This window comes from Harpia harpyja, chromosome 10, assembly GCF_026419915.1.
Source record: "Harpia harpyja isolate bHarHar1 chromosome 10, bHarHar1 primary haplotype, whole genome shotgun sequence".
Lineage (NCBI taxonomy): Eukaryota > Metazoa > Chordata > Aves > Accipitriformes > Accipitridae > Harpia > Harpia harpyja.
The window spans coordinates 22,661,319-22,686,296 of NC_068949.1; the positions used below are offsets into that span (position 1 = coordinate 22,661,319).

Genomic DNA, 24,978 nt, shown 5'->3' on the forward strand with positions numbered 1-24,978 from the left:
GTGAATTTTCATCAGTGTAGCTTGATTAACGCAATCTTTTCCACTTCCCATATAGTGAAAAGCCAGTGGCATCCAAATGTATTGAGACCCAGTTCCCCTTCCTTCCATGCTGCTTATGGCAAGGACTGTGATGGGCAAGGCTGTTCTCCCTTCGTTAAAGCAGAAGCAAGGCACATGCCCAGTACTTTAAGGCAGGTGAACGAGCAAAGCATCGTGTTCCTGTCAGGCAGAACAGGGATAGAGGCTTGCTGTGGGATGGAACTGGTGAGCAGGCTGCAAAAAAGACCTTCATTGGGTTTTTGAAACTGAGACAACCTCCTGTTTCTGTATTTCCAGGCTTCCATCTTGCTTAGTTAAAAAATCAAGTTGGTATGAATTTCATAAATGATCAGAAGGGGGTAGGATGAGAAATCACATTTGTCCTGCCTGTCTACAAGTTGGGTTTCCTGCAGAGCTGTAATAGCCACCACCTTAAAGGCTTTGGGGTTTTGAAGGGTCCCATGTAACTAGCTGCTCTGGTGCTTCAGAGGCAGCTGCTGACTCTCAGTCCAGCTTTTGGAGTTGTGATAAGCCTTCTGCTGAAGCCATCTGCTGGAACACAACAGAATTATGATTCAAGTGAGATTCATGTGAGGCAGAAATGTGAGGGGCAGAAGTCTGCCTCTCTTTCCTGGCACATGGGGGAAGTGACATGGCTGCTTATGGTATAGGTGTCGGCGGCAGTAGCAAGAGAGCATATTTTACGCTGCTGTAAATATGTAGCATGAAAAAACAGCTTACAAGAACACTCACTGCTGTGCTGCTTATGCCAGTTTGAGGCTGAGGCTTTTTCTGTAAGGGATGAAAGCTACTGCCTATCCAGATGATGCCTTACTGCATTACGGTGCTGTATTTGGCAGCCCTTATTAGCATCATATTTACTTTTCCAGTGCCTTGGGGACTGTGTAATGTTCATGGGGAGAAGCATCACTGCAGATTGTATCTACTGCATCCTTCCCCCTTTTCCTCTCCCCCTGATTACTCTCTGCGGGGATGACAGAAACAAATTTTGGGTTCTGTGCTGCAGGAACTGTACTGCCAGTGCCCTCTGGTGTCAGCATGTAACGTATGGGCTGGGTTAGGAGAGGCTCTGTCTCCCACAAAGGATTTGTGTTAGACTTGAGGATTTTCTGCCACTCTAGGTCAAAGCCATTTGTTGCTGTTGCTCTGCCCTCACTTCAGCAGCTTTAGTACATGCCTACTAAGTTCAGTCAGCAGATTGAATTTAATGATGTGAATACTGAGGTAGGAGACTTTAATGAGGATGTCAAGTCTTTCATTCTTATCCCCTCTTTTCTTTCTTCTCCCCAGCCTGAGAATTTACTACTAGCAAGTAAATGTAAGGGTGCTGCTGTCAAACTGGCTGACTTCGGACTGGCTATAGAAGTCCAGGGAGAGCAGCAGGCCTGGTTCGGTAAGAGTGTTTGAGCTTTCCCACTTTTGCTCCCCCCTTTCCTGGTGGCTGGTTGAGTTGCACCCGCCCTGAGTACTTTTTCTCAGCTCTTCCAGCACGCTTGTGTGTATTTGGCATTGCTGCTTCCTTTCCAAGCATCACAGCCTCTGGGTCCTTGGGCATGAGGCTAGGTGCAATCGAGGAAAGAATATGATAAATAAAGACAGAAAAAATGGCTATGTATTTCTCTGTTTTTCTTCTCGGTTTACAGTAGATGCTAGTGTGAGAGATGAATGCAGCTGCTAAGTTTAGACCCTGATCTGAACTTTCCTACTGCTCAGGAGCATAGACATCTGGAATTTTGTTTGGTCATTTTACAGAAATGCATTTGACCTGGCCTTCTCAGGCACATTTGGATCTGGCCTTATCTTTGTTTAGCTAAAACATAATTAGAAATAAGACCTTCTCAGGCTAAACATCAGCTCTGAGACTCTGCAGCTCTGCGGAGATTCTAGAGAGATGGCTGCTTTCTCCTGGTCTGCCCATGCCATTTGGCAATCGGATGTGTCCCATCTGTGTCTTATGTTTTCAAACTCCAAGCCATTATACATAACAATGATATAAGGCCTGGCATATGAGTTTGTGCCCAGCTGGTTGACATGGTCCCTCCTTTCTTTTCTATTTTTCTTGCAATACATAGACACTTGATCCCATCTGATTTTCTTTTTTTTTTTTTTTTCTTTTTTCTCTTTCTGTTGGTTTACCAAGAGGTATCTCTAGCAAATATGAGATGAAGGTTGGGAAATGGCTTTTCGAATTTGTTGGTTACTACTAGTGGATTTTGTGATATGGCAAGATCTCTTGTGCTTGGGTACTGTAAGTACTTCATGTCATCCATTTCCTGGCAGGGTTTGCTGGCACTCCAGGCTACCTCTCCCCTGAAGTCTTAAGAAAAGATCCTTATGGAAAACCAGTGGATATATGGGCCTGTGGTAAGATTCTGTCAAAACGTTTTACACTTAAACAACACCATTTCATGTAGAAGAGCAATTCCTTATAACCTATTGCTGGGAGGGTGCGCAGTGCTCCTTCTTATTGGGTGGAGAGGTGAAGGCACACTTGAGGATAAGCACCTTGTGTAGATGGAGTTAATATTGGAGCCTGAACTCATTTGATTCTGGCTCCTAATCCTTTCCTCAGGCCATCTATCAGGTGTTTGAGACTCAAGAGATAGGACCTGGCTATGCTTTGCAGAGTCAGTTGTTTAGATAACTGTAGCAATTTCCTATTACACTATGTAAAAGATGAAATACTTAAGAGAGATGATTTTTTTTAAAAGGAAAAAATGAAGTGTACATGTATCTGGGACTGATAAGTTTAAAGATATATGATATCAGCGTTGCCTGACATGGACTAAATGGTTCTCTGCAGGCCAGGAGTGTTAGCTTTGTCAGTGTCATTTTTGTCCCAAGACCATGCACAGTAAGCATCTAAAAACATAGTTCTTCCTAAAAAGTCCCTTGCTGCCCAGCAACCCCAGGGGGTGTGGCTTCATTTTATTCTGAGAGAGCTGGGAGTTGTGGCTCACTAGCCATGATAGCCAGAGGAGGGTAGAAGGACCTCATGCACCTTGTTCTAGCTCCTGGTAGCTGGTGTTAAGAGCTGAGCATGAAGTGCTAGGGAAAGGTTCAAAAGAGGAGAGGTTTGTACTATCCTTTTCTATCTCAGAAGGCTAAATGTGATGGCAAACGAAGATATAGAGCAATCATTGCCTTGGGGACTGTCAAGAGGGAAGGAAGAGGGGCTGAAGGAATAATTGGCGTATTAGCCTAACCATAGTATATCTGTGTCTCTCCCTCCCAGGAGTGATTCTGTACATATTACTAGTGGGGTACCCTCCCTTTTGGGATGAAGATCAGCACAAACTCTATCAGCAGATCAAAGCCGGAGCCTATGACGTAAGGGCACTTTCTTGCTGAGTACCTGCATGGGTGTAGAAGCCATCCAAAACATGGCACTATCATACTTGGTGTCCAGCAGCAGGCCCCAAGCTACTGTGCAAAGTGATGTTGGGCATGTTCATATATCTCTTGTCTTCACTGCCTGGGATACAGTCCTGTTCGGGGCTACTGAAAGGATATGTGGAAAGCATTACAGTGGGCACCAAGAGGTTGCTGGTCGTTAGGGAAATGCGGAGCTGAAAATACAAATGGTGGGAAATGGTGTCTTGTAGTGCATTTACCACAAAGTGCTGCAGATGTAGCCAATGTTAACTCTTTCAGAGGAGCAGAGGGAAGGTAGAATGAAGGAGCCTGTCTTTATCAAGGTCTAATTAAAAGTATGGGGCAGCACTGTGTAGAATAATAGCTTAAATTATGGCTTCTGGTCTCCTCAGTGCCATAGTGGAATTTCTTCCAGCCATGGAAAGCATGGAGCCCAGTGAGAAGACTGAATGGCAGGGGCCTTTGGAGGGGTGGCTTTGTGGTGGGGATCAGCATGGTGGGTTGGAGGTTCTGATAAAAAGCCAAATAGTTCATGGAACAGTTCTCAGAGCATGGCAAAACTGAGGTGTAAAAGGTGCCTGAGGGAGAGGAATAGCAAGGAGGTTAGTACTGGGGACCAAAGGTGGTGTAAAATGTGGTTTGGGTACCACAGCTTGAATGTTGGACATAAATTCTTCCATGTAAGGAGAGGCTCAGGAGGGAAGAAGGAACTCCTGGAAATCCTAGCTCAAAGCCTGTGGGCATGAATATCAAGAGGAAGTTGGGGAGTTCATTTTGTAGGCTGTCTTGTGGTTTGTATTAAAAAAAAGGCAAAAAAAAAAAAAAAAAAAGCAAGGGTTCTGCTGGACCCGTTACCTCCCAGCTTCTGTGCCTGAGACCATGAGAGCAGCTGTACTGGTGAGAACAAAGGTCTGCCTAACCCTGTGTCCTGGCTCAGTGGCTTCCTGAGTGAAAGCAAAGTGATGTCTTTGTACTTGATAGCCTTAAACGGACTTGTGTTCTTCTCTTGCCTTCCTGCCTCTCTTGTTCCTGCGTTGCTTGTTCTTATTTGAAGTGGTTTTGCACTAATTATATTGATGAGGATTTTCAAAGCACTTCAGGGGTTAAATATCTAACTCTTTCTGTAAGTCATGAGGAGTGAAGTGCCTGATGCCTCCTATCTACCTGTTGGTTTTGAATTCTTACCTATAATGAACAAATTCTAGTAGATTCCTCTCCTGTTTTGCCTGGTAGAAAACAGCTCAAGTTTTACTGGCGTACCTGCCCCTAGTGTCCTTACCCAAGCACCAAGGGGCCTGTATGCACTGGACTGGTCTGTTGCTCTCTCTTGACCATAGAGGAAGTGGCAACGGTGAATTGGACTTTGTGCTGTTGGGTAGGAGTTTTGCACGGCATTACCATGAATGCTTCAGAATTCGGGTGGGGGGAAAGTGTCCTGGCTAGAAAGCTCAGTATCGTAATTTTTGAGTAGTGTCTTGCAACATTTGCAGAACAAATTGTATAATGCCTTGCTGATGCCTGAGAATGCAGAAATAAAATTATATGCAAATCAAATATGGTGGATGTATTTTTATGACCCAACTGAGCAAAGCACAAAATGCAAGAGAAAAGAGATGGGATAAACTTTCTACATAATGTAGTACTGTAAGGAAATGTTCTCAGGATAGATAAATCTTTCCCCACCCCTTAAAGACAGGGGACTTTATCCCAACAGCACATTTATCTTTGTGTTCTCAAGTTCACCTGTACTTGTACAGTAGATTCATAGGAGGGAGACATACTGCATTTAATCTCAGCGTGCTGTCATCTATACCACATGCAAGCATCTGGAGGGTGGCATAAATATCTCATCTTTATCATTACTAGAATTATAGGAGAGAGCAGTTACCCCTCATGGATGATCAGCAGATGAAATACTTGAGATTCTTGTCTTTGTTTCCATGCTTCTGTATCCCCATCCACTATTACATCTCTCTTGCTCCCCATGTAATGATTTGTGGTATGGTAGATGCTTGCTAACAACTTGCTGGTGGGTTGCTACACCTAAGTGACTGGTATTGTTCCAGGATATTGTGCTTTAGGGTGGGGAAGGTATACATGATGGGATGTTCTCTGTTAGCGGTTTTCGCTTTCATGAGGTTTGCTGTAGTTAAGTGTTTGTGATTTTGCATATGCTGTTATAGCTTCTTAGCATGCTGGAGAAAGAGCAAGGTGGGCTAAAAAAGATAGTGCTTGTGTTTTTCATGTCAGAACTCAGTTAAAAAGACCTGTGACTTTACTTTTTTGACTGCTGAGTGTGAAAGAAATTCAAAGGTCTGAGTGATTCCTAAAAGGCTTTTAAACTGTTAATCTTCCTGCCTGTGTCTGGTGAATGGTACAGATGTGTCCTGCTGTCTGGTACCATTCATTTGCTGGATTCTGTACGATTTTCCTTCAGCGTGGGCTTTCACAAAAATTGATGATTTTGCGAATATGTTGGCCCTTGTATCAAGAGGGCAAAAGCTGGAATTCAGCTTTGTAGGAGGGAGAATCTCTTTTGCTAGTAGAAGACATTTTCAGTTCATCATCCGTTCCTTCTTCCTCTTTCAGTTCCCATCACCTGAGTGGGACACTGTGACTCCAGAAGCAAAGAATTTGATCAACCAGATGCTGACAATAAACCCAGCAAAGCGCATCACAGCTGACCAGGCTCTCAAACATCCCTGGGTCTGCGTAAGTGTTTTCCTCTGTTACAGATTGATTTGTGGTTTACCCTGAACTGACACATCAAGAAGACTTAGCTGCAGGGAACTCAGAATATTTTAAATATTTCAAATTGTGATTTTTTTTTTTGGAGGCTGGCTTTCAACAATCCAACTTTGTCATGCTGTGGTGCTTTTATTGCCACTGTAGGAAAAAAAAAATCCCTTATTCTTTTAGAAGTTTTGTGAATGCCCAGTTTCTGGTTTTCCCCACATCTCCTCTTCCAATCCATATCATCCTAAAATGTCAGATGGAGTTTGGCATCAGACAAAATATTTTAGGATTGTTTTGTTCTTCATCTCTACTTCAGTTTATTGCATTGCATCTTTGCAACGTTGGAACATTTCTGCAGTGCTGCAGCTTAACTGGCTGTAAACTTGAAATCAGCGAAAAATCTTTTGCTGTTCTGTGTATGTAGTCTCTGCCTTGCCAGACCCCACACATAAGCATTTTTCATCTTCTGCAAAGTTGGCAAGGGAATCCCAGAATGCAGCTGGGAGTGGACGTAGGGGAGGGCAGCAATGGTGCACTTTCATCTCTACAGGATGGAATAGTTCCACCTAATGGTGGTGCTAATACCATAGCATGCTTCTGCCTTCTAGCATGTGTCTAGTGTTTTCCTTTGCTCATTTGTTCTTGAGAAGCTGTGGTGTTTTTTTCCTTGCACCACAAAACAACAAATTAGCAATTTAAACTTATGTGAACATCTGTGTAACAGGAGTGTAGTGTCTGCTGTGAAGTGATGCGAGTTCCTTGGAAGTCAAAACTTCACACTAGCTGAGACTTTGCATCTCTGTTTTTTTCTCCTTGCATACTTGTAATCAATAACAGTTCCTGTATATTTAACTTTTGTCCAAATGCCTGTAACCAAAGCTGTATGTATTACGATAGCTCGCTCCCTGTGGCAACATAATGTAGAATGGTTCAAGAGAGGCTTTCCTTCTCTGAGTTATGGGGAGTTTGATTTCACTTCACAGCCATTTCAGCCTCTCACCCAAACTGCCTCCTGTTGAGTCTGTTGTTTCCATTTGCTCTGCAGTCTCTATGTGTGCAACATATGTTTTCTTTCTGGAGAAGTATTGCTCCTCTGAAGTAAATGTGGTAGGAAATCTTAACAGTTTATCTGAGACACTGAGTTTCTTAGCATCACTGAACTTCTGAAGTACGTGTCCTGACTCTTGTAAGCCCACATTGAACAAGTGGACATCACTGTCACTCCTAAGGAGGCTGGATGAACAGTGACTGCCAAAGTTGTTAGAGGACAGTTTAGCTATATTCTCCCTCCACACTGCCGTGTGTACTGCAGCAGGTCACTAGCTTTGATGACAGGATCAAAGCAGAGACTTCACATGAAACTAGCTGAATATGAACATGGTTTACAGTTCTTTTGGGTATTGCAGATTTTTTTTCCAAGTGGGAGAAGGGTAATGGCGGGTTTGCACACACTGATCTGCGAGGTTAGTAATTCACACGCTGTCCTTGTAAAGGGAATTCAGGCTTGTGGCTCTATGCAAGAGCAACAGCTACTTTGGCATTAGTCTCTGGTTTCCTTATGTGCTCTAAATGCCTGGCAGCATCAGTTTCTGGTTTCCTCATATGCTTAATGACTGGCAACACTTCTGGGAAGTTCTCATTTTGCAGCTGATGGGATCCCAGTCTACTGTGGGTGATAGGTGTGCATCACTGGCTAGAGGTTATGCTCAGGTTTTTGCATTGGTACGATAAAGCTATATGATCTTTCCTCTTACACACTGAAAATCTGTTTCTGCAAAACTGATGCAAAGATGCCGAGGCCTCTGCTAGTCAAACTCTTACATTCAGGGAGTTGCCATGTCCAGGAAGGCTACAGCTCACTAGTATTCACTTACTGCTTGGAATTTCCCCTTAGAGCCATAACTAATGCAACGTAGATCTTTTCTGTAGTGCCATTAATTCAGTCCCCTGTGGGTATGCTTGTTCATTTGACTTTGTCTTCTTACTGTCTTGGTCCATTTGTGTGCCTGCGAGACAGGGAGCATTGATTCTCACCTGTACCTCAGTCATAGAGTTTCTTGGGCACAGTCCTGTAATAGCCAACCTTGACTTAATATGTCTTACTGTACTGGGAAGTTCTTTAGTTGTGAACTCATTACAGTGTTTTGCAGCCATGCAGTGGTGAGAGACTTGGCCATGTCAGCTTGCATGTCATGGTTGTGTGCAAGTGGAGCAAACTCCCCAGACTGAATTAGTTAGGGTATGTTCTTGATCTTTTGCTGTTCCTGTTTTTCAGCAACGATCCACTGTTGCTTCGATGATGCACAGGCAGGAGACTGTGGAATGCTTGAGAAAGTTCAATGCTAGAAGGAAGCTAAAGGTATGTTCTAGTTTGCCTTAAGTTTGTTTTTAATCCTCTGAATTTGAGGTTAATGCCTTCCTAGCAACAGTATTTTTTTTTTATGATTAGCTCACTAACGTTAGTGAAGTACTTTATGTGGGCCTCCAGTACAGGGTACTGAAGTAGTATATTGAGGAGCTAGGTAGCTTCTTTCTCCAAAGCTGTAAGTTTCCCATGCCTCTTCTGCTAAATAATCACCCCTTCTATGTTCTGCAATAGAGTTGAAATAGAGCAACTACTTAAATCCTGGGGCTTTTAGTTCTGATCACCGTCTGCCTCCCAGTTAATAGTGTATCAGTTGCCTGTAGCTACGGCAAAGCCTCTGGCCTGTGCATGAAGCAGCTATCTGCTGTTTGAAAGCTAGGAAGCAACTGTGTCTAAGCATAACTTAGTGCCATTTTAGATTTCCTAGGCTATCCTGCCTGGCCTCTAGCTGCCGCTCTAGAAGGGCACGACTCCGAGCAGTCCCATATCAGGTCGAACAACCACATGTGGGAATCCTGGATATAACTAGGACTTTCCAGGGTAGCAGTGGGATACCTCTGCTTTGGCACCTGACGCACTGTGTTCTCCACGGGTCAGCCCAGCCCCTTTCTGAAGTGAGTGACACTGTCTGTTATCCCTGCTTTCTCTTCCCCACAGGGCGCAATCCTCACAACAATGCTTGTGTCTCGGAATTTTTCAGGTAAGTTCTCATTGTTCCCATCCCTTCCTTGGTTTGGTTTTGTGTGAGTGGTCGGGATATTTTAACTATTTTGGGGTTGAGTAGGAGGGGAGGAAACGTGCTCGCAATTCGTCATGGTGCAGTGGTGGTCGCTTTGCCTTGGCTGGCGACCAGTGTGAAATAGGAAGTGATTTGTCTGGGGAGGAGCACATGGCACTGTAGTCTGGTACTAAACAGAAATAAAGTCAGCTGCCACAATCCTCTCAATATACTTTGTTATCAGGTTATTTGGGGAAAATTCTACCTGGCATTTGTTAGCTTTCACGTCTGAAACCAGGAGTCAAAAACTCTTATTAGGTAGCAGTGATTCCTTTAGACCTGAGGGAGGGACACAGGGCAAGTAATAATATTGGTGAGAATAGGAACAACAGCTATTTGGGTATTGTATTACTTTGACTCATCAAAATGGGTCTGAAGCATCTAGCTATTACAGTTTTCCTTCTTGGAGTCTCAGAAGTGGTTTTCATCCTTTTAAGCTTAATAACTGGTAGTCTGGCTCCCACCCAACTGCATTACATAGTGCACTTACTGAAAATGCAAATCTCAACATGCAAATCAGCGCTTTTTGGAAGATGATTGTCTTGGCTCAGCACATCTAGGTGATGCAGTCTTATCTGTGTTCATTTCCATTTGGGTGGAAAACCTCCATTTGCAAGTGCTTTTGGTTTGTGGGATTGTTTGCTTGCTTTGCCGTCTTTGCCATTTTTTTCCCTCTTTTAAAAAGGGTAATCATTGAATGCATGAGTCAGATTTTTATTGCATCTGCCTACAGTTACTTTCAAGTGAAAGTCTGCTATATGGATTATAAGTGATGATGAATGAAATGGAAGTGTATTAATGTCATCTGGCCATTTACTAATGGTGGATACTAATACTTGTATTCTGGGTGATGTTACAATAAACTTCTAATTGGCATGAAAATCCCATCCCAGCATTCAAAGCGCACATTCATGCATACATTCTTTTGTGAAATCAAGGCAGCATTTTTAAATGGTGTATGGTGATTTGAAAAAAAATTAAAGGATGTGAAATCAAGCTACAAGTAAGGGACAACCCTCAGCAACTTCAGAATGGTTTTTCCTTGGTTCTTGCTTTCAGGTGAACCTGTGCCAATATGTCGGGACTACTTGTGGCTACAGCAATTTCTCTTTACTGCATTTCTGATAGTTTGGCCTTAAACAGACAGAATAATTTTCTCCATTCACCTGTCCCAGGATTGTGCTATTACAGGACTTAAAAATTATACATTGTTTTCTGAGAATGGTTCTGAAATAACTATTTGAGGAGGTATGGCACAACAACATGGCTTCTGCAGGACTGTATGAAACTTAACATTTTCTTGGGCTTTCTGTGTGAACAGTTTTTGATCTGTTCACACAGCTAGTTTTTATTTCACCTAACTGATGATTCTGAAATAGTTAGGGTTTTTATTTTTTTTTTAAACAGCAGTTTTAGAGTCATTTTTAGTCTGCAAATGTTGTCGCTTCTAATGAAGCTGCAGAAGTGCTTGGGTAAGAAAATCTCCCGTGGCCCAGATTCTGAGTACACGAAATGCCTGAGAGAAGAGTTCTCCTTAATGATGTGTGACCTATACATCCACTTATTCCCTGTGCTAGTATCAAGGAGGAAAAGGCTTGCTCTGCTCGTTCTTCTCTGTCTCAAGGGCTGAAGCTGCTGGATCTGCTTCAGTTAACAGCTGAAGAAAAGGAAATCCTAGGTGACCCATAGTGAGTGCAGGGTTCTCAGTATCACTGAGTTCTGCTTTGAATATAAGCTGCAATCCCAGGTAATGAGACACGCTAAAAAACTGTCCAGAAACAAATGTTGTGAATTTAGATGCAAAGCATTTATAGCCTCAGCGGATAGTAGTGTTTTGAAAGTGGGGAGATCAGCTACTCTTGTTTTCTTTGCAGGACTGTGTGTAATATGAGCTTGACTTTTTAAAATTATTATTATTTTTCAGTTTACTTAGGTTTTTTAATTGCTGCAATTGAAATACATAAATCTGCTGGAATTGAAGAATAAGTGCGTGCTAACTGAAAGTAAAGAATTACAAAGTCCATGTGGGAACTTTGGGTAGAGCTCAGACTTTTCCTATCATGATAGGTCATCTAACTGCACTTGAAAAGTTCTGAAATAGTACTTGCTTCTTTCCCTAAAGACTTTAAGAGGTTTTTATTTTCTCTAATGGGGTGACACTGTTTTGTGGGCCTCTAAAAGCCCCATTCCCAGCAGACAGGGAACTAGATTTATGAAGAAATCAGCTGCTTCTTGTTTGGGGATGAGATCTTCTAAAAGCTTCTTCACAGACGTTTTGAACCAAGAAGAAAATGAAGGCTCATGTGACCCTGGTATCAATTGATTAGGCGCGATAGTACTATCTGCAGGAAATAGGAGAAGACTTTAATCCTGTTTTTATTGCTATCTCCTGTCACACATTTTGTAATATGGAGTTCCTTCATTTGAGAGTGTGGTTTTAGCTTGTGACAAATGGTATGCTTAGAGTCTGTAGCAGTACTCCTTCTCTTTTTTCCCATCAAAAAACACTTACTTTTTACAAAGCAAAAAAAAAAGTTTCTGTTCTTTTGTGAGTAATCTGTTGCTTGCTATGTGTCTTTTGCCCCAGATCAGTTCCTAAAGATGAAGGAATGTGATCTGGCTCCTTTCCCCAGTTACAGTATATTCAACAATTTAATATTAGCTGTTTGTGGTGGTTCTTAAAAGATTGTGTCTCAGGTCAGCTGTAGGCTATTTGTTAAAAGCAGATACAGTCGCACTCCTTTCAGTGTAGCTCAGGAAACCGAGACCTGGTTAAAATAAGGGGTTTGTAGTTTCTGTCCACACTCTGGTAGGTATTCACTCAGCTGCAAGAGAGAACGTTGCAATATAAACTTTGCTGTGGGATATTCAGAGTTGCACCAGGGTATACGCAGGATGATTTGAGTGCTCACTTGAGGCTTTTGATGTTCAGATGATCCAGGCAAATGCTGATTTTATCTGCGTTCACTTATGGAATACAGAAGTATAGTCAGGTAAATCAATTGATTAGATCATATGCAAGAAAATCCTAAATCACCTTCTGAGAAGTAAATGTAAATTTATTACTAGGAGAAAGTTGGCAAGGCTTGCAGAGATTCCTAATAGTTGCAGTATTTAAGAGTGCCTGGACTCATTTATGTAGATAAAGCTCTGTAAGTAAGCCTGCTGTAAACTGAGTGAAAGGATGGACAAAATTGGTTTTCATCCTAGAAACAGCCATCTTCACAAAGTGCTGAGAAGTGGCTTTTCTCCTTAAGTTAATTTTTATGCAAGACTTACAAGTGGACTACATGAAATTCTTAGCGCTGTTTTCCTAACTGGATTGCAAGTGTTAATTTGGGGAGTTGTTGTTCAACAAGCTTTCACACTCTATGAAATTCATTTCTCTCAAGTGGTTCAGCACAAGTCCTATGTGTTACCCTTTGTTCAAAATAGATCCCAAAGCAGACGTTGCAGGTAATTAAGCCTTACAGCTGAAACCTCTATCTTTAACTGATGCTGAGCTTTTTTCTTGGGAATTGTCACTGCTTGCTCAAGTCAGTTTTGTGAGGGAGCTGTTATGGCAGCTTGTGACAATAGCTGGAATTCATTGCATGTCTCTACGGATCCTTATTAACTCTCCGATGTGCAGTTTGGGGTTTTTGACTAGATAGGTGAGGTTGAGAGAGGCTGGAGGCAGATCCAGGGAGCAGAGTGCTTTCTAACTAAGTAAAGAAGGGCTGAATATGCTTGTGAATGTTTGGTGTAACCTGTACAGAGACATTTTTCAGCTGACTAAAGAGCAAGAAGAAGGAAATAATACAAATACTGAAGTGGTACTGAAATATTTCACTGTCCTATTTTACCTGCCTTCCAGAAATGTTTGTGAAACTGAATTTTTGCTGTTTTGTGTGTGTATACATATATAAATTTATACTCAGATTGGAGTTTGGGTTCTTTCCTTTAACCAAAGTACAGTTAAAATTGTGCGAATAATATATTTGAAGTTTCTGCTGTGTTGTGTTAGTTATGTAGATATCCACTGAGGACCAGAAATTTGTATCATCTGACTCATGTGAACACTAACCTCCTGGTATGAATTCGAAGGATGAAAATATGGAGGGAAAAATTTATCAAGATGTTTCCAGAGACCTTTGAATAAATGAGTAGGAGATCACTGGGAACCACATTTCCCAAGCAGAAGATGAGGTTACATTTAATGAAAAATTAAATTATTTTTAAGTGATTTCTCTGTATCTACTAAGTTGCTTAAGAAACAGTCAGGGGTTTCAGAGAATGATGCTCAACTACTACAGTGTGGACCTGCTGAAGTAGTGTACATCAGTAAGTAAACTTCCATTTTGCAGCTTCCCGGAACCACATGGATTTCATTGCTGCATTTAAATGTTTGGCACTATGGCCTGAGAGTCTAATTTATCATCAAAAGTGGATTCAAATTATTATAATAATTCCCTTTACTTTTATCTTCCTCCCTAAAGTTCAGGAGAACTCTGTGAATGCCTTTTCTTGTGGTGTTTGCCCTTCACCCCTTCATTTCTTGGTTTGTCAGGAAGTGGAGTTTTTGTAATATTGCAAGAGAGGTGCTCACCTATTTTTATCAACTCTTGAATTTGGGACAGACTGGGACATTCAAGCTCAAAAGTAAAGAATGGGTGTTCAGGCTGTTTCGACCCTTTAAGGTTCTGCTCCTGTTTGTGTGTGTACATATGCATACCTGCGAAGAGAGTGTCTTTCAGGATGTGAAATTTCTGCGTTGTCAGGAAGGTGTTTGAAAACATTAATTGAAATGTCACAAACTATCAGGCTGGCTCACAGTTTTTGGCTTTTTGTACATAGTCTTGCTGGAGAATGTTTTGGTTTTCTGAGGCTGGCCAAGGTGAAAAAAGAAGAAGGAAATCATCTGGCTCCCACACAAATTTCCTGTTACTCACTAGTGGGAGAGCTGGGAGCAATGTGGCTTATGCCAGGAGGACACCACTGGGTTGTGTATTTCAGGCTTTAGTTTTAATGAATGCTCCCTCTTTTAATTTTTCTCTGAAAACCATTGGGGCATGTCTGGGAGATGGGTGTGCATCTTCAAACACTATCTAACCTTGAGGTTTTCCCAAAGCATTGGAAGTATTTGTACAGTGCTAGGCATTGTCTCTGCCTGATGAGATGAATTGGATAGGAAGGAAGGTGTCTGCTATGCCTAGAGATCCTATGGGTCCAGATCACATAAAGGCTTGCATTGCCTAATGCGTTGGGGTTTTTACCTGCCTTTCCACCTGCTTTTACCCTTTTCTCTCTGCTTGTTTTAAAAAGAGTGTTTTGAAGTGACTGACTGCTTTTCATGACCCTTTGTTTATCCTGTAGCAGTTCTTTGAACAGAATCATTCTAGTCTTGCTGAGGAATAGAAGCCCTCATGGAAGGCTTTTCATTGAGGGAGGGAAATGTTAAATGTTGCTGCTTGTCTGCTGCTCAGGTATGTTTCTGGAACAGTGGTGTTGTTTAGGGGGCAGAGGGAGTTAATAGCAAAGCAGGATTAAAAAAAAAAAACAACCAACTATTCAGCAAGAGAGAGAGTCCACACTGTAAATTCTGCCAGGCAGTTATCCCATGCAAATAGGTTGTCTTTCTATTAGTCTCTCACTTAGCGCATGGCATTCCTGTGCAATTGCTATTGCAACACGTTCCCATACCAAGTCACTGGAGAATCTAAGAGAAAGGGGACTGCTGAGACAGAAGCCAAAGTGAGGGTAGAGAACACAAGACAACAACTCCCCTCTATTCTGTGAAATCACTCTGCTGTGTTTAAACGGCTGCTTCTAGAGTGACTTGTGCCTAAATAGCCATCATGGCAGAGAGTTAAGAGTCAGTCTTTGCTCTATCTTGTCCTTAATAAATAGATGTTCTTGAAGTTACGCTGCATTTGTGGGCATTATTTATAATGGTAGCCAGAGGTGTCTCTTTGTGGCTATATACTGACTGTCAATTGGTTTGTGGTGAGCCCCAGAAGTGACATCAAGTTGAGAATTAGTTAATCAGACTTTCTCTGAACTGAGAATATGAGGATGACAAGTCGCAGCTCTATGTCATTGGGAATTCTGTGTTGGTATAATACTATTTTTATTTTAATAATCAAGTCTCAGCAAAGTCCAAAATTCTTCGTGGTGTAAATGCTTGTGTTTAGAAGCCAGAACTTGGCTTGTCTGTTAGACTAGCATCATTAGTTAGTCAGGCTTAATAAAAGCAACCTCAGTGTTATCCCTGCATCCTAAAAAATACTCTCTGGAAGCTTAACTGAGATGAGAAACATAACTGAGATTTGACAGCTGGGGACAGGGCAAACCAGGGCAGGCTGGGTGAAGGGCTGCTCTCTGTGGAAGAGGAGGAGTGGGGCTGGTGGTGGGGAGGATCTATCCACGGCTGTGTTTAGAGTGGGTATTTCAGTCCCTCTTGGAAATTCCCTCCTCCACTGCCCCCTCTTGGCTCTGGTACATCCAGTGTCTAGTGTTTATTGCTGATGAATTCAGCGTTAGGGATTTGTGTTTCTGCCAGGAGCGTGGTCCAGAGCCCAAGCTGTTCCCTACAGAGGTCAAAACTGAGAAATGTGGGAAGACAGAGGGGTATATGGGGGGGGGCTTTTGTGTTTCTCTTCAGAGATTAACTGGAGGGTGTCTTGTTAAACCAGGAACAGAACTGTGCTTCTAAGTTACCGGGTTAGCAGCATGTGCCTTTGTACTGTTTCATTATAGAGGAACTCTTAACTCCACTGAGAAGAGGGAATTTAATCTCTTTAATGTGTAGAGGAAGTAGGAAGGATGGTGAAAACAAATACTGGTATCTCATGCTTGGAAAACTGCAGAGCATGGGTACAAGACCATTTCCTGAACAGTAAAGACTCTGCCTTCATGTGTCCTTGGATTTTCTGCCTCCTGTTGTCTCTTTGCTAAGTTGCATGCTGGGTGATGCTGCCTGACTCCTAAAATGATTCTTGTTACCGGAAGCCTTGTCTGTTGCTTGCTGCAGAAATTCCACTTGCATCCCCATTAATTTCTGTCTCACAACATGTACAGGTTGACCTGTGGGTAAATCTGCATGCCTCCCTTTTGTTTGAGGTGTCTGCAGTCGTCTTTGCATGTGAATGCATTTCATGGGCTCTCCAGTTGTCCTTACAAACCACAGTATGATGCATGAACTAAATACACCACAGACCGAGTTTCCTTCTGCAGTGCTGGGATGCTGACAGGCCTGTGGGAGAAGAGTGTGTGCTGTGCAGAGGTACAAGCAGGGAAGGGGGCTGACGGGCAGGCTGCGCTGGGGAGCATTGCGTCAGCATTACATAGTGCTGGGCCGCACAGAGGGACTCTCAGCTGAATTTGCTTTAATGGTGTAGAATGTGATTTTAGCTGTCTTTTGTCCACAAAGACAAATGTGAGGTTCTGGGGAAACTGCAGAAAGTGTAAAAAATGTTGCTTCCCAGCTTGTGTCTGGGTCATTCCCAGGACATAAGGTGGTGCTGTTTCCCTTCTCTGATGGTTTTTGGGTTTTTTTGTTTTTTTTTTTTTCACTTCAAGGATGTCCCGTTTGTGATATTTGTTAAGTTGCAGAATCCTTTACTCCTTCAGAAGTGTTGTAAGGCCATAACAGTTTCTGGTTTTCAGCAGTTGCTGTGTGAGATGCCTTGATGTATGTGTGGTATAAATGCTGGACCCCTTTTGACCCTGTTGTCATGTTCTCCTCACTTCCATGTTGAATCAAGCTGTCTTCATCATGCCTTGAAGGTGGCAAGAACTTCTCTGTTAGATTCAGTCTTGCAATGCTTTAGTATGTGTACACTCAGCAAAGAAACTGTTGTAGGACAGATGAGTTGCTTGGGTGACTTTGCCCACCTTCATGTGTGCACATTAGAGCATTGTGTTTTGACACATCACATTCAGAAAACCTCTGCATGAGGTTCTTCCAGTGTTCTTGGATGGTTTCTGAGAGCAGGAATGAAGACAAAATCCTGATCTAGATTTATACTTGCATTAGGAAGTAGAATTAGGAAGACCAATTCAGAGATTGTGATAAACTTATATGGGGTGCCACCTCGTTGTTGTGAGGAGACACCTTAGTCGTTGCACCAGCTCAGCTAATACTGTCTAGTTAATCCATATCTGTAGGGTCATATGGTAGGGAAAGCAAGGTGGAAAATGCTTTTGACACAAAACTTGAACAGTTGCTTGGATATTGCAAAAGCATTTTTGCCTAATGTTGCTGCTTCTAGAGAGAGACTGAGCACTCTGTGCGCGAGTTGGTCAGCATGTCTTTGGGAGCGAAGCATTTCAACAGTCATGTGAGCATTGTCTTAGGACTTGCCTTTTCTCTAGGCCTTATCTTTTCTGGAGCTAAAATCCAGGTCAAGTACCCAGACCCGTATGCTTCCCAGCAGCTGCTTAGCAGAGGTATATCAGTGTGTTTACAGAAGTTGAAACAACTGAATATGTTCTTCATGGGTAGGCAAGCTGTGTTTTATATCTGTTGAGGTTGTAGATGGAGTCTTACTGTTGACAGTCATTGTCAACATACCAGTTACCTGTAATAGATGGAGCAGCTCCTTCATCAGTCCTAAGTGTGCCTTCTGCCAGGCATTTGTTGTGGGTTCCCTGTCTGTGCTTATCATGCTTTCCCTTTCATTGCTAGTGCCAGTTGTTCAAGTTGAGCACAGCAAAGCATCTTTATCTTTCAGTGAAGAAATTCAGCCTAGTTCCTGTCTCTTTTCTCATTCTCTTTTCCTTTTTTTTTTAAACAGTTATCAGAGGCTGCCTTTTGCGCTTTTCCAGTCTCTTCTTTCAGCTATCCAGATGTTTCCCCAGAGTAACTGTGAATAGTAGTAATTAAGAGGCCTCCGCATTATCAGTGCCCCCTTTATAAGCAAAGTCTGTTATGTGAATGGCTGCACTTGAGGGGAAAGCCTTTATCCTGTTGCAAAGATCTGGCAGATTTCTTTAGCATTTTTCCCTGTAACTGCTGGTACTTCTGGATGGGGTCACAGTGTGTGAGTAGAGCATTGAAATGGAGCTCTAAAGTCTCATTTCAGACTTGGTCTTCCTGAGATGGTGAAAGTGGGAGCATTTTTGCCTAAGGAGGTGAACAACATCTAGGATGGGCGACCCTCTGCCACCGGGATGGATTTGATGAGTGACTTGGCCTGTTCTCCAGGTCTCTTGCTGTTAGAGAGGAATTAGCAGGATGGTTGTCCTTCTGAAGTCTCGTGCAGTTTTGAGGGAAGGGGCGGGGGGGGGGGGGGGGGGAGAATAGTCTTGAAACCAAAATCTGACCTACTTCTCCTGCTCCTCTCCACAGCTGCCAAAAGCCTGCTGAACAAGAAGTCAGATGGAGTGAAGGTAAGTTTTTGCTTTCCCATTTCACTGTCTCTCCCACCAACTGAACGGAAGACAAACATCTTCCCTGGTACCCATCCCCTTCCAGGGTAAAACCACAGACCTATCCTGTGGCTGGGATTGTTATGTTCAGTGTATCATTATAGAGCCCCGGGTGGGATCTTAATATTCCTTACATGCACCTTATACATCACACAAGTAGCTAAGCGCACTGTTGTACCAGCAACATTTCTTTCTCCCCTTTCTCTGAAGTATGGAGAACTGGTCAATGCTGTGGATTAGAAAGACCAAGGACTTGCTCAAGCGTGACACACACCTCTGACTAGTCTGTTCTGTTCAGCGCAGAATGCTTCCGGGTATCGAAATTGCACAGAGCAATTGTCAGTGACTGATGATACCCAGCAGACCCCATGGAAATCTCTTTGTCTCCCTCCTTGGAGAGATGCTGAAGGTTGAGCTGGAAAGAGGGGTGGAGAAGGAGGAGCCTCCAGATGTTCATGTTTGGACAGAATGGAAACTGAGTCTTGTGTTAGAGTTCGGTCCCTGTCCCTGAGGGCCAGGCACTCCCCTGTTCCCTTCTAAGGGGAATTATTTTTTCCCCACTTAAATTTCACTCTTTGTATGCACAGTCATCCTTTAGTTCTGGAGGTCAAATAGGCCATTCCCAAGGCTGTATATTGTTGCAGGCAGTAGCCCTTTACCATCTGGTACTGGAGTAGAGACAGTTATGGGCTAGAGCACTGTCTTCCCCTAACTGTTCCAAAGGATAACTGTCCTCCACATGGGAAAGTAGGGTTTGGTTTATTTGCTTGCATTTCCATTTGAAGTCCAAACGTTTCTCCACAGCTGTTAGGCGGAATAGTTCATCATCTGGTTTTGCACTGTGGACAGCCTTCATTCTCCCCATGGTGGGGGGTTGACAGGCACACTGCAGGACCAGCACGCTTGTTCTCTCCTGCTCTCTTAGCCCTTTTCCATTTTAATGAGGCTCTGCTTCCAGAGGGCTCACAGTACAAGCGGGCTGCTGGAAAAAGAATTGTTTTCAGAGGAGTTGTGTTTATTTTAGGTACTGCTCTAGTAAAACCTGCATTCTTGCAGTTCTGCCATGTTCTGCCCTAATGACACCCAAGTTTGGGGTTTTTTTGACCAAAATGCTATAGTGCAACTGCTGTTCTTGCCCTAGGATACTTATCTTTGAAATGTACCTGCAAGAGTGAGCTCTTGTGCCTTTGCACACGCCTGCCTCTTGTACTGACATGCACTGAACACATGCACACTAATACGGCAAGTGTGTTTTGCATTGTCACATCTGTCAATACGGAAAACATTGCAGTAAAATCCCAGTGGAATAAGAATGGGTGATCCCAAATGTTGTGAACTGAGAACCAGCAGATACTTCCTTCAGAATCCCAATGTGGTAGGGGAGAAGCAACTGGGAAAGCAGCAGATACCCACACATCTACATAGTTTTTGTTACCTACCTAGAAAAAACTGGCTTTCTTCTCAGGATTCTTGATTTCCAACAGGCTCTCAGGGAGTGCTACAGCTTGGGTCAAAATATTCCAGAAGTAGACAGGTGATGTGCACACGGGTTTTGAGGCACAGCTTCCTGGTCATGTAGTTACAAGGAGACCTGTTATGTTAAAAGACTTCCAGCTCCATAGAAAGCTTGTGGTGTTTGGTTTATTGAGAACATGGTGTCTTCCTCTGTGAAAAGGGTAAAGCTGGATTTGCTTTTCTAGCTGAAGTATTCTTCAACTCTTCACAGTATATATTGTTCCTGATACATACAATTGAATACTTGTGATAAAGTGGAAGGTAGATTAGAGATCACAGCATTCTCTGTACGTGGTGAATGGGGTTGCCCTCTGGGAACCTCTTCTCTACTTGTGCATGACAGTGGAGACCTGCAGTCAAGACTCTGCATGCAACTTCCTTGCTCCTAAGTGTTAGAGCAGTCTTGCTCTGCAGTATGAACCTGAGTGGTGTCCATGAGGGGCATTACACGCTTTCAGCCTGCACTGAGGGCCCTCCGAAGAGTTGTTTAAGCTTCCCATTTTCCCCAGAGAGCATCTATCTTCAGGTGTGGGTTTTGAGTCCTCACTTCTATAAGCTTTAAAACTCAGAAGTTATATATTTTTTTCTTAAAGCTGGTGTTTTGAGCAACCCTCTTGCTCAATAATGCAGACTTTTAAAAGTACAGGTCTCTTCCCCCTGGTGCTAAGTTTGGACAAGATAGAGAGCAGGAGGTGGTCTGTGTATGTTTGTAGTACATCCTTAACACTTCTGTTGTAGGATTTCTGTGGCTACATGCTTATTTCTTTCCTTGCCCCGGCTGTCTACATGTACAGTGCTGATTCCCATTAGTCATCCTATGGAAGTGTAGCCTTTTACCACTTCCATTTGCTTATTGGAGCAGTATTGGCACACTTGGCTGCTGTGCAGCAGTCTCTGTGCTGGTCACTGTCTGGCTGGTGGCCTCACCGTTGTGACCAGCCTGCTTTTCATGCATTGCTCCTTATGCAGGAAACTTGTAATTTTAGCCCCACTGATCTTCTCATCCTAGGTAGTTCTGACAAAGAACTTGTGCCAGTGACTGGTTGAGTTAAGAGCATCTGGCCTTGCGTTAGTCGTAGTAAACTATGATTTTCTGCCCATTGCAGTAGTGCAGAGCACAGATACCATGACTTGAACACCAAACAGATTTTCAGCTTTGTGGTATCCTTTTCACTCCCACTTCCTATATAAATAATTTTACATCAGATGTAGGTTTAGAACAAGCATTGCATGCTGTATCTTTAACTGTAGTCTGCTGCTGACCACCTGCCATGTGGTTAGACTGTTTCTTACGTTCCTTCCAGATATGGAGACTCCTGGTTTGTTTGGTGGTTGGGTTTTTTGTTTGTTTCTTAAAACCTTCTTGGAAATTAATTCCTTACGGAGATTTGAGAGGAAATATGTTTGTTTCTTCACTGGCTTTATCTGGTCCAGGGTGACTGTACTCCATGAGAGTGTTGCCATAAATGTCCACACAGTAGATGGGAATGGAAAGAGTATTTCTTCCACAAACTGATGATTACACCAGTGTAAAAATTAATGGCTTTAAGCCCATTGAAAAAAAAACATTGCCAGTTTGTCTTAATTTACTTTCTGTTCAAGGTAACTTTCCCATCCTTTTGGGTGGTATTCAGAGCTATCTATGGTAGAATCCTGCTTTATTTGACAAATGCAGCAGGAATTGCTATTACATAGTAATAGGCAAGTTTGAGTGAGGCCTATATGTCTTTCTCATGCTTTATTCCCAAGAACTCCATGACAATGTGTATTGGTGAATATCTGATGCAAGGTGCAGCATGTTGTTGCTGATTTAGCATAAATGAGAGAGGAATGATATATTAGTCATTTGTGGTGATATGAGCATCTAGTGTGAGTCATGTTGAGCTGATATGTAAGAAAAAAACCACATTTTTTGTTTCTATAGGAATTGGCTTTAATCCTTTGCTGAAGGAAGCCTAACACACTAAAGCAATGGGGATGCATGCATTTTACTTGCATTAGACCATTTGGGGGAGTGGGGGTGAAGCTCAAGTCAGGAGAGGAGGACAAAAAGGAAACATTTTTTTTTATTCCAATGTACGTGTATCCACACTGGGGTTATTTTGATAAATTTCCATGTGTATGACCCTCTCCTCTGGCAAATTCCTTTCCAAAAATCTATTTGAAGCATTCCTGGCTTTCATTTTGCACTGCTGCTTCTATTTCAAGTACTAATTCTGCTAATTGGTAGATATTTCATCAGCTTGGCACTTGAGAACTTTTCCATTATCTTAAATAATGAATGATTTAAACTGCCTTGAATCTTAAATTGTCCCTGCTCACCAAACCTTTGGTAGTGCTGCACTCACTTTCTTCAGGCAGAATTTGGATCCAAGCTGAAGATACTGAGTGACGAATTGCAGAGCCATGTAACATACCACATGTCTTGTGGCCACCACTGTAGGTCCCAGGTATTTTTTTTTAAGATTCTAAATTTGTGAGCAACATTGTGCAGCTGCCATGTTAAAATTGACTTTAGATAGTTTCATGTCAAATCTACTTGCTTTCTTGTTCCCCTTTCTGCCTGTAATCTGGACTTGCCATCCACTGCAAGGTGAGGGAGGGGTTAAGGAATGGGCTGGGGCAGACATCTGGGTGAAGATTAAGGACACTTTATGCTGAATGTTCTTTCTCTGACCTTGTTGGGATCTGGGCTCCCTGTAGTTACTGTTACAGTCCTACTGTTGATTTTTTTTGTCTCTGGGCAGCACTTCAAACAATTGTGTTCCCTTTTTTCCCAAAGGGGAATTTCCCTTCCTACTGGTGTGAGAGGATGTGTGTGTTTCCAGTTCTAGCAGGGCCTGTCAGATCCATCTTTATAATCAGAATTTGTTAATGCACAAAGTGCTATTTTTAGTTAAGTATGTAATTGTAAGTATTTTAAAATTAGTTCTCCTCTAAGCTCTCTGTCAGTTTCTTCTTCTTTTCTGTTTTTTTCTTTTCCTGAGCCCTTTGGTTTGATTAGAGGATACAAATTATATCAATAATGTTTTTCAGGCCCAGTGTAACACTCTGTGTAAATAGTAACTTGTGGAGAATGCTATGAGATGCAGGAGATTTTAACAGAATTCACTTGCAATGCTCTGCAAAATTTGTTGATTTTCTACCTTGTCTCGCTGCGGCACACTGTGTTCTTTCCCAGTAAAAGCTGAATAGCACAGCTGAAAGGAGAACTCAGCTGAAAGAGTAAAATTCCAGATTTTTGCTGTGACAAGGTTAGTGTTGTAAAACCTGCCCTTCATCTTACATAACTGCAAAGAGGCACCAGTTACCATTTGTTCTGCTGTTTGTAGGGAATATTGCGGTAAGTGTACATTTGATGCCTGGTGGGTACCAGCTTTCCCTGCTCTTTGCCCAGTAAAGAGTATGTGGGGAAGGCAGGATACTCTGTAAGCTGGCATGGCTGCTGAGAAAGCAGTTTGTGAAAGTGTGCCTTAGGTAGAGAAGGCACAGTAGCAAGGTGAACCAACAGGAAATCCTTGGAAAACCTGCAAGGGACTGAAAATCAGCAAGGTACTGGAAATCCCCCCTTGCAGGGGTCAAGTAACATCCATGCAGTGACCAACAGGAGTTAATGCTCCTATTTCTGTATCTGGACTTTTTATGATCCTAAAGCCATACTGTTTAAAGATTGTTATGGTGAAGTTAAATGAGGAGAACCCAAGTTCACCCGAACAGCACAGTTTTATGCTGAAGTGTTTTGTGCAAGACGCTTGGGGAGCACTTCAGATCTGGTTTAAGTGCTTGACATCCAGTAACACATTCTACCCACCTTTGATGCATTCACTTTTTTTACTGCATTGTTGTAATGCCTAGAAACTCCAACTGAGATCAAGGGTCCAGTGTGCTTAGCACTGTAGCAATGCCTAAGCAGAAAATCCCTGCCTCTTAGCTTACAATTTAAATAGACAAGCTGACAAAGGGCAAGAGAGGAGATGGATTGACAAAGATTAAATGATCTGCTCAGCATCACACAAAAGGGCTAAAGTAAAGTAGAAATAGGACCTCAAATCTGCTATTTCAGGCTGCCTCTCACTGATCTGCTTTGAGTTCAGCATTTTTTTTCCTACCTTAAGTCCTGAAGTGACTATACTCTCTACAGGAATATGAATTGCAGCAAGCATGATGTTTTAACATAAATACACTGTCAGTATCAAACTGGGGAGGACTGCGCATAGAAGATAGAGGTACAAAAAGCTGTCGTCAAAAGATACCCATATTAAGTGTCCAGAACTGTGAATGGGACCTTGCCTGGAATCACTTCACTTACTATAGCATCTTCCAGTATGTGTTGTATTTTCTATAGGTGCTTCGAATGATTTACACTTGCCATTTCTAGTATTACTGCTCTGCTGAAGGGACAGTGATTCTTCAGGTTGTCTTCTGTCACCTGCTGACTTTGTTGTTACCTAAAGCAAGAGTCTTCCTTAAGTTTCATTGTAGAGAATCTGCTCCTCTTTTGAGATGAACACCCGAATTTCATACAAATACAGAAATAGAACTTTAACAAACATTCATCCCCGGGTTTGAGAGGAAAATGTTGTCCATACTGCTTTGGGAGAATGTTTTGTCGCTCAGATGTAGGGAAATCCTTAAAGTGATCAGTGAGGTACTTTACCATAGGCTGTCTGCCTTTAACAATTTTTTGCATTCCCTGGGATGTCTTTGCACTGCCTAGAAATACTTAGAGATGTAGCTG

At 42.5% G+C, this 24,978-nt stretch overlaps 1 protein-coding gene across 18 annotated transcripts in view; it reads left to right on the forward strand.

The window, feature by feature from the left end:
* CAMK2G (calcium/calmodulin dependent protein kinase II gamma) overlaps positions 1-24,978 on the forward strand; it is a 137,990-nt gene that overhangs the window by 90,185 nt on the left and 22,827 nt on the right. For all 18 annotated transcript variants that reach the window (XR_008236900.1, XM_052799020.1, XM_052799019.1 and 15 more), the window contains 7 exons: positions 1,351-1,453; positions 2,341-2,424; positions 3,296-3,390; positions 6,025-6,147; positions 8,447-8,530; positions 9,194-9,236; positions 18,646-18,686. Coding sequence is in view for 17 of the 18 variants with exons in the window: in XM_052799020.1 (XP_052654980.1) it covers positions 1,351-1,453; positions 2,341-2,424; positions 3,296-3,390; positions 6,025-6,147; positions 8,447-8,530; positions 9,194-9,236; positions 18,646-18,686 (573 nt within the window). In the remaining variant the exon portion in view is untranslated. The remainder of the gene's footprint in view (positions 1-1,350; positions 1,454-2,340; positions 2,425-3,295; positions 3,391-6,024; positions 6,148-8,446; positions 8,531-9,193; positions 9,237-18,645; positions 18,687-24,978) is intronic.